Source organism: Sinocyclocheilus anshuiensis, unplaced genomic scaffold (assembly GCF_001515605.1).
Source record: "Sinocyclocheilus anshuiensis isolate Anshui unplaced genomic scaffold, SAMN03320099.WGS_v1.1 scaffold617, whole genome shotgun sequence".
In the NCBI taxonomy this organism is placed as follows: domain Eukaryota; kingdom Metazoa; phylum Chordata; class Actinopteri; order Cypriniformes; family Cyprinidae; genus Sinocyclocheilus; species Sinocyclocheilus anshuiensis.
The window spans coordinates 101503-110430 of NW_015539890.1; the positions used below are offsets into that span (position 1 = coordinate 101503).

Here is an 8928-nt window from a genome sequence, read left to right on the forward strand (position 1 = left end):
CTTTTATATTTGCCAAAAATATAACTTTTTTATTTTAAAAACAAACAAGCAAGCCCTGTCCAGATTTAAAAAGTAACACAAAAGTAACGTAACGCATTACTTTCCATAAAAAGTAACTAAGTAACGTAATTAGTTACTTCTTTATGGAGTAACGCAATATTGTAATGCATTACTTTTAAAAGTAACTTTCCCCAACACTGCACCAGTTAGATGTTTGGCTCTTACAGTGTCATCCGTGGACTCCACTTGACCTCCACACCGCTGAGTTTCCCCCAGAAGAACTGGTCACTGAACTGCAGGAACATGGCTCTCACGTCCGGATTGGGGTCCAGCATCTCCCACGACGCGTCTACGATGGACAGCGGTCTCTCTGGACTGGGCTGGAAGTAAGAAATCACATCCATCAGATCAGAGGAGTCAATCTTGCGCTTTTTACTGGACGGATAGTCTTCAGCAGTCGCTGTCTCCTGATCAAACTGCTCTTGTAAACGAAGAGCGAGTAAAAAGTCTTCATCCTCCATCTTCAAGAGCAGCTCAACACCATCAATCAGCACAAAAACTGCTCATAAAACCATTAATCGCGACCAACGGCACTCTCGCCTAATAGATCGAAGGGTTTTGTGTAACTTCTGGTCTAATCGCGGGTTTTCATGACTGTGACGATAAAGATTAACGTCTCAAATTTTTGAAAGAAAACGGTCAGTGTATTTCCACTAGAGCCCTATGAGAGCCAAATTGCTGGCCAATCGTGAAGTCACACAGTGGTGGGAATGCTGGGAAATGTATTTGTAAGTCTAATTGTTATAATGTTACGTTATATGCACGAACAGAGCAACATTGGAGACGTGGAGATGTTACAATATCCATTAAAATAACGCTACAAAAATAACAACCCCTGGAACAGCTTTTTCCCCCCCTCATAATTGGAGACGTAAAATGGTGACCAATAAAAATAGTTGCACGGAGTTGCTAGATCCAAACAAACAACGACACATCGTGGAATTATTTGTTGTTTGTCATTTTATTTGTCAATTATTTCTCATTTGATATGTAATTATTCATTAATTACTGGAATGAATATTGATACTTCTGCAAATATTTTACTCGGAACACTTCCTACCAATAAGGTGGCACACTCAATTAGGTCTTTCTGTGTTTTACTCAGATGGGCATATAATGACATATTTAATAAAATAAAGAAAATTAACTTTTATTGCATTTATAAAATGCGACCCTGGAGCACAAAACCAGTCATAAGTAGCGCAGGTATATTTGTAGCAATAGCCAACAATACATTGTATGGGTCAAAATTATAAATTTTTCTTTTATGCCAAAAACCATTAGGATATTAAGTAAAGATCATGTTCCATGAAGATATTTTGTAAATTTCCTACCATAAATATATCACAACTTAATTTTTGATTAGTAATATGCATTGCTAAGGACTTCATTTGGACAACTTTAAATGCGATTTTCTCAATATTTAGATTGTTTTTTGCTCCCTCAGATTCCAGATTTTCAAATAGATGTATCTCAGCTAAATATTGTCCTATCCTAACAAACCATACATCAATGGAAAGCTTATTTATTCGGCTTTCAGATGATGTATAAATCTCAATTTCAAAATATTGACCCTTATGACTGGTTTTGTGGTCCAGGGTCACAAATGTTTACCCGTGTGTACAGTTTTAATACTGTATAATTCTATACTTTATATATATATATGTACTACTTTAAGCTACGTTTGCAATAAAGTGTATGAATTAAAATATAACATGTATATACATACATTTGACAGTTACTGACCCGATGTGTTTTTTTTTTGTAGTCAATCCTTTTATTTACTTACTTATTATGCATATTAACATGGACAGCAACGCTAAAAGACATGTGCCATACACCAGACACAAACAACAACGTCTTACTAGATGTACATGTAATTAGTATTAAATTATTCAAACATATTATAAGTGAGGGAATCTGTGTTGTTATGCGTGCTCAGTATTTTGAAACGTTCGCTAGTCACGTGATGCGTTGAGGAAGCGAACAGCTCTGCCGCTCAACTGCAGTGACAGCCGGATTTTCACGCAATTAGCCTCACATTTGTGTTTCATTTTCGCCGTAACATCGAAATAAAATGGCAGACACTGGAAATCGTTTGCGTAAGTTGCTGGAATGCCCTAATTTTGATCCTCAATCGTACGTGAAGCAGCTCTCGCAGCAGTCGGATGGGGACCGGGATCTACAAGAACACCGTCAGAAAATACAAACAGTCGCCGACGAAACCGCGCAAAACCTGAAGAAAAATGTTTATAAAAACTACAGACAGTTTATTGAGACAGCCAAGGAGATTTCTTACTTGGAAAGTGAGATGTATCAGCTGAGTCACATTCTCACTGAGCAGAAGAGCATAATGGAGAGCATTACACAGTCTCTCCTGTCCACAGATAAAGATGAAGCGGCCAAAGAGATGCTCGCAGCCTTCCCAAAGGAAACCGAAGAGGTTAAACAAAGAACCCTAACCACACTTTTGGAAAAAGTGGAGGGATGCAAGAACATCATGGAAACCCCCGGCAGATATCTGGTCTATAATGGTGATCTTTTGGAGTATGACGCAGACAACATGTCACAGATCCAAAAGGTTCACGCGTTTCTGATGAACGATTGCCTGCTCATCGCAACCTGGCTGGCGAACAGACGCGGAGCCGTGAAATACAAGTACAATGCGTTGTATGATCTAGAAAGCTTTGCGGTTGTGAACGTAAAAGACAACCCTCCGATGAAAGACATGTTCAAAATCCTCATGTTCCCCGAGAGCCGCATCTTCAAAGCCGAGAACAGCAAGATCAAGAAAGAGTGGCTGGAGATTCTGGAGGAAACGAAGAAAAACAAAGTGGCGAAAGACAAAAACATAAAGGAAGAGGAGGTTCCAACGTCGCCAGTCCGGCAGGACATCTCCACAAACCCATTTGATGAGGACGAGCCTCTGGGTTCAGAGGAACTGGTGGATCTCAGTCCCGAATGGATCCAGGAGCTTCCAGAAGACCTTGACGTGTACATCGCTCAGAGAGACTTTGAGGGTGCTGTTGATCTTCTGGATAAGCTAAACGAATATCTGAAGGAGCAACCAGTGAGCCCACGAGTGAAGGAGCTGAGGGGGAAGGTGGATGAGCGTGTTCGACAGCTGACGGAGGTCCTGGTGTTCGAACTCTCGCCTGATCGCTCGCTCCGTGGAGGAGCTAAAGCCACGCGGCGAGCCGTCTCTCAACTCATTCGCCTGGGACAGTCCACGAAGGCCTGTGAGCTGTTTTTGAAAAACAGAGCGGCGGCCGTCCAAACCGCCATCCGCCAGCTTCGCATCGAGGGCGCCACGCTGCTTTACATCCAAAAGCTCTGCAACATCTTCTTCACGAGCCTGCTTGAAACCGCCAGGGAGTTTGAGACTGATTTCGCAGGCAACACTGGCTGCTACTCCGCCTTTGTGGTCTGGTCTCGTTCGGTGATGAAGATGTTCGTAGATGCCTTCAGCAAGCAGGTGTTTGACAGCAAAGAAAGCTTGTCCACTGCTGCAGAATGCGTGAAGTTCGCCAGTGAGCACTGCAGGCAGCTGAGCGAGATCGGCTTGGATCTGACCTTCATTTTGCAGTTGTTACTCATGAAAGACATCAGGGCGGCTCTCCAAAGCCAGAAGGACATCATCATAGAAGCAACGAGGCATCGTAACTCTGAGGAGATGTGGCGTAGGATGAACCTGATGACTCCTGAAGCTCTGGCCAAGCTCAAGGACGAAATGCGAAGCTGCGGGATCGGCAGTTTCGACCAGTATACGGGAGAAGACTGCTGGGTCAACCTGAGCTACACCATTGTGGCCTTCACCAAGCAGATGATGGCCTTCCTGGAGGAAGGGTTGAAGCTGTACTTCCCAGAGCTGCACATGGTGTTTCTGGAGAGCCTGCGGGAGATCATCCTGGTGGCGGTGCAGCATGTGGACTACAGCCTGCGCTGCGAGCAGGAGGCAGAGAAAAAGGCCTTTATTCTGCAGAACGCATCGTTCCTGCATGAGACGGTGCTTCCTGTTGTGGAGAAGCGGTTTGAGGAGGGAGTCGGGAAACCAGCCAAACAGCTCCAGGATCTGAGGAAGAGCTCTCGGTCTGTCAGGGTCAACCCCGAGAGCACCATGTCCTTCGTCTAATAGAGATGAGTTCGGACGTGAATGAAGGAGACTAACTAGAGGTCTTCAAATCTCAGTACATTTCACTACATTGCACTCATGTGACTCATTTTTGGTGTTGCGATGCACTCCTAACCTCTCACACTCTTTAAAGGAATAGTTCACTGAAAATAAAAATTCTGTCATTTTTTTTTTTTTTTGTACTCACATTTATGACAAACCTTTATGTTGTTGTACACAGAACACAAAAGGAGAATTAAAAAAATCTAACTGCAACTAATTGCATCCATTAAATTTCCGCCACAGAATAAAACAAAATAGATAATTGTGACTTTTTTATCTCACAATTCTGATTTCTCTTGCAATTCTGAGAAAAAAAGAACGGCAAGATATACATAGAGTTGTGAGATATAAACGAATGTAAGTAAAAAAAAAAAAAAGTACAGTCCTGTGACTAATTGCGAATTTTTATCTCAGTTCAGACTTTTTTTCTCTCAATTGCGAGTTTATATCCCACAATTCTGGCTTATCTTCTCAGAATAGTGAGTTTATATCTCAAAATTGTGAGTTTATTGCTTACGATTAGAATTTGTCAGAATTGCTTATAAACTTAGAATTGAAATTGCAAGTTAACATCTCAGTTCTGAGTTAATATCTTGAAATTCAGACTTTTTGCGAGTTTATATTATGAGCTCTTTATCGCAGAAGTGAGAATTGTGAGAAAAAAATTGTAATTGCCTTTTATTTTTTTTATTCTGTGGCAGAAACGGGCTTCTGTGTCCAAACCAAATGGCAACTGTATAACACTTAAATGTAATAATATTTAGTGTATTGTGCTTTGTCGAGAGATCAGCTGTTGGTTCTTTAATCATTTATAATGAACTGTATATTATTAAAGTAAATGGAAATTAATAGTGCCCTATTAAAATGTAAAGAATTACATTTGTAATTTCAATCAAACAAAAAGACAGGTGTAAAGATGAAAACACTGTTATATATACTGCTTTCTTTTGAGTGTTTTTGTACACATAAACTAGTAAACGTCTGGTTTAAAAAAGCAAGGTGCATTATACTCACTTAACATGAATATGCTGTATTCTTTTGAGCCTATGCTCCAGATGTCGAAGCTTTTAAATGTAGTGCCCCCTGGTGTACAGGGAATTGTTTAATAAAAATAAGGCTCTGTTAAATAAATATCCCAAAGCCAAAGTCTTGGCAGAGTTATTCAAAATATTCCTTTTCTCTTTGATACTGCTGTTTCTGTTCTCTGCCAGACTTCATATCCTTGATCAAATATTAGCAAGGTCTTATTGTTATTGTGTTTTGTTGTTTTATCCCTCCCGACACATAATACACAGACAACTTTGAATTTAAAAATGATAAGATGGGGAAAGGTTTAAGGTGTTGGCACTGTTCATGGGACTTATATGAAATTATCTTCTAAATCAATTTGAAACAAGAATTTTAATGCATACAAGAATATCTAACTTCACTATTTGATGCAATCTGGTTTGCACTGATGCACACAACATGGATGCTGTTTCTCCAGTATTCTTAGGTAAGCGTCACCCTCTGGGTTATGACAGGAGTTCATTTTGTCTTGGCAGACCCCCAGCCTAATCTCACGGATCAGTCTTGCGCCTCTGAACAAAACGACAGGCATGTGAGAGAGAACAAAAGCACGTGCCTTTGTGCCCCCGACTGTCAAATAAATATTTTAACCCTGCACTATTAGTTTATATTGGACTGGACATTAATCAAAAATATTTTGTGATTCACGTTTTCTGTCCTATTTCTCAATTTTCACATTTATTTTTCCTATACATACTATATATATATATATATATATATATACACGGTATATATATATATGTATATAAACCTAAAACTAGAAAAATTATACTATTTGTGTGTACATGAAATTTTGTTTAAACCATGTATTTCAAGAAAAAAAGTAGCTACTATAAATGCTTATGTATAAATAAATACACATTGATTTTTATATGAGTATAATATTTTTCCCATTATTTATTTTTTATATGAATGTAATATTTCCCCCATTACTAGTCAATCATTAGATAAGGTGGTGTGGTGATGTATGTGTGATGAAGTGCTCATTAATTCTGTGCTGTAATTAGACTGTGTGGGCAGGGTGGACTGTAAGCAGCCCGATGCATGCTGTGAAAAATTCCTTGCTCTAATTATTCACGGCCACACACAGAAATAGGCTACTGGTCAGCTCTCTCGGAAGCCAGCACAATTACAACGCCTGTCCTCCTTTGACGGGGTTGTTTACACACGGGCTTCTTTAAATTGCAAATTAGGCCAAACCTATTACCCTTGAATACGGGACGATAATACAAATTCCTTTCGCTGCATTTAATTAGCGGAATTATGGGAGTTGTAGTTTTTAAGTGGTCAGCAGAAGCGGCGGGTATCAGCGTAGGGACTACAACGCCCACAACCGTTCTCTCACTGCGCATGCGCGGAGCGGGTAACTGGAGCTGTCCGCATCTGTAGTGCTGCTCTGATTTCATTGAGCGCGATGGAAGAAGAACTGAAATGCCCGGTTTGCGGTTCTCTCTTCAAGGAGCCGATTATATTACCGTGCTCTCATAATGTCTGCCTGGCGTGTGCTCGGAATATCATCGTGCAGACTCCGGAGGGAGAGACCCCTCCGCAGAACCGATGCTCCTCGGACTATGACTATCTGGATATGGACAAGATGAGCATGTACAGCGAGACGGACAGCGGCTACGGCTCATACACGCCGTGCCTGAAGTCTCCCAACGGAGTGCGCGTGTTACCGCCGGCGCTGGTGCACCGCCACTGCTCCATCACCTGCCCGCTGTGCCACCGCAGCGTGTCCCTGGAGGAGCGCGGGCTCCGCGGCTTCCAGCGCAACCGGCTGCTGGAGGCGATCGTGTCCCGCTACCAGCAGAGCCACGCCGCCTCCGTCAAATGCCAGCTGTGCGACCGCAATCCGGTGGACGCCACGGTGATGTGCGAGCAGTGCGATGTGTTCTACTGCGCTCCGTGCCAGCAGCGCTGCCACCCCTCCCGCGGACCGCTGGCCAAGCACCGGCTGCTGCCGCCGGTGGCTCCAGCGCAGGCGGGGACCGCCTCCGCGCGCAGACAGGCGACCTGCGTGGATCACGAAGCGGAGAACTACGGCATGTACTGCGTCAGCTGCAAGACCCCCGTGTGCTACCAGTGTCTGGAGGAGGGCAAACACGGCAAGCACGACGTGAAGCCCCTGGCCGCCGTGTGGAAACAACACAAGGTAATTAACACATTGTGGCACTGTGGCTGGACCATGTAGTGCAGTGATGGAATCACATGGTAAAAACATGGTACTTTCTGAAATTCATGGTACACCATGGTATGTTACTCCAAGGTACTTTCAAGAATACCACGGTCCTACCAAGGTACTCGTCTTCCTTAAATAAGTAAATAAAAACAAGTTGGTATGGTAGCACACCAAAAAAGTTCCAAGAAGTACCATTTCAATCTTAGAAGAAATTGTGACCCTCTCTGAAATCCAGGCTAAAGTCTCAAAATCTAATTATGATATAACAAGCATCAAAGTTTGATTTCACTCTGATTTCAATCTTTGACATGGTCTTGCTCAGTCAGTATTAAAGATATCAAGGTTACATGTTCACAGAAAGTTCTTTACCGTATGAAGGATGGTTTTATTGTAGAAAACAGTAAATCACAAAAAATGACTTTAGCTGGGTTTTCACAGACAGGGTCACAATTATTTTATATTGAACTTTTAAGGATTATATCACTGTTATATTTGGACCCCCTGCTGTGGTTCATTACAGATGAAGATTTTTAGATATATATATTTTTTTTTTGAGAATTTAATCAAAAGACCCAATAGTTCTAAAACATTTATATAGTGATGCAAATAAAAGAACCATTTTAGGTTCCCCAAAAAACCTTTATATGAAAAGTTCTTAAAAGAATATGCTCTTAAAAGCCTTTTCCCCTAAGAATATAAAGACATTTTTAATATACTGAAGGCTCTTCGTGGAACTATTGATGCTAAAACTTTTATTTTTAAAGATAGAATCCTTTTAGGATTCTAAACATGAGATCATAACATTTTATGGATTACATTCTTGTTGAAGTGCTATTTCATGTATGTATCAATGAAACACATATAGTGTATTTTATCACTGAAATAAACTTAAAATAACTATTACACAGTCATCAACAACTCATTTAGTTAATTAATCTTTATCCTGAAGAACTCTTTTTTTGGGCCAAAAAGGTTCTTTTCGTTAATTCAGTTCCATTCAGTAAAAATAAATAAATAAAATAAAAACAGAACCCTAATATACTTAACCCTAATAAACCCTAATTTCTCAATGTAATTTTTTTCAATACATTTACAGTGCTTTTTTAACCATGACATTATGAAAATGTTCAGATTTTTAATTTCTCCTTTTGTGTTCCATATACAACAACATAAAAGTTTGACATGGTGATGGCGAGTAAATAATGACAGATTTTTTTTTCCCCTTCAGTGAATTTTCAGTGTGGTGTTATTTGAACTACCTTGGAATAGCTTGCAAATGTATTGAACAAGGAATAAAATCTATTGCATCTATTGAATAAGATTTTCGGCTAATAAATGCATGTTCTTGTTAAAGTGCTGCAGGAGATGGTTCACATTTTTGGTTTTGACACTTAAAGGGTTAGTTCACCCAAAAATGAAAATTAGGCTGCGTTTTACTCACCCCCGA

At 40.6% G+C, this 8928-nt stretch overlaps 3 protein-coding genes across 6 annotated transcripts in view; 2 read left to right on the top strand and 1 right to left on the bottom strand.

Annotated features, from left to right (window-relative positions):
- The window catches only part of LOC107685751 (sprT-like domain-containing protein Spartan), a 10692-nt gene extending 9719 nt beyond the window's left edge, over nucleotides 1–973 (bottom strand). Inside the window, exon 1 of the mRNA XM_016482453.1 lies at nucleotides 226–973. Coding sequence (XP_016337939.1) covers nucleotides 226–521 — 296 coding nt within the window. The 5' untranslated portion in view covers nucleotides 522–973. The remainder of the gene's footprint in view (nucleotides 1–225) is intronic.
- Nucleotides 974–2036: 1063 nt separating this feature from the next.
- LOC107685752 (exocyst complex component 8-like) lies at nucleotides 2037–4471 on the top strand. The gene has a single exon (XM_016482454.1). The coding sequence runs from the start codon at nucleotides 2138–2140 to the stop codon at nucleotides 4190–4192; it is 2055 nt and encodes a 684-aa protein (XP_016337940.1). The 5' UTR covers nucleotides 2037–2137; the 3' UTR covers nucleotides 4193–4471.
- A 2204-nt stretch (nucleotides 4472–6675) lies between these two features.
- Nucleotides 6676–8928, top strand: part of LOC107685753 (E3 ubiquitin-protein ligase TRIM9-like) — a 55082-nt gene continuing 52829 nt past the window's right edge. For all 4 annotated transcript variants that reach the window (XM_016482455.1, XM_016482456.1, XM_016482458.1 and 1 more), the window contains exon 1: nucleotides 6676–7454. In XM_016482455.1, coding sequence (XP_016337941.1) covers nucleotides 6717–7454 — 738 coding nt within the window. In that variant the 5' untranslated portion in view covers nucleotides 6676–6716. The remainder of the gene's footprint in view (nucleotides 7455–8928) is intronic.

What these genes read in the sequence shown, in the direction of transcription:
- LOC107685752 (XM_016482454.1), top strand. Translation starts at nt 2,138, where the DNA reads ATGGCAGACACTGGAAATCGTTTGCGTAAGTTGCTGGAATGCCCTAAT.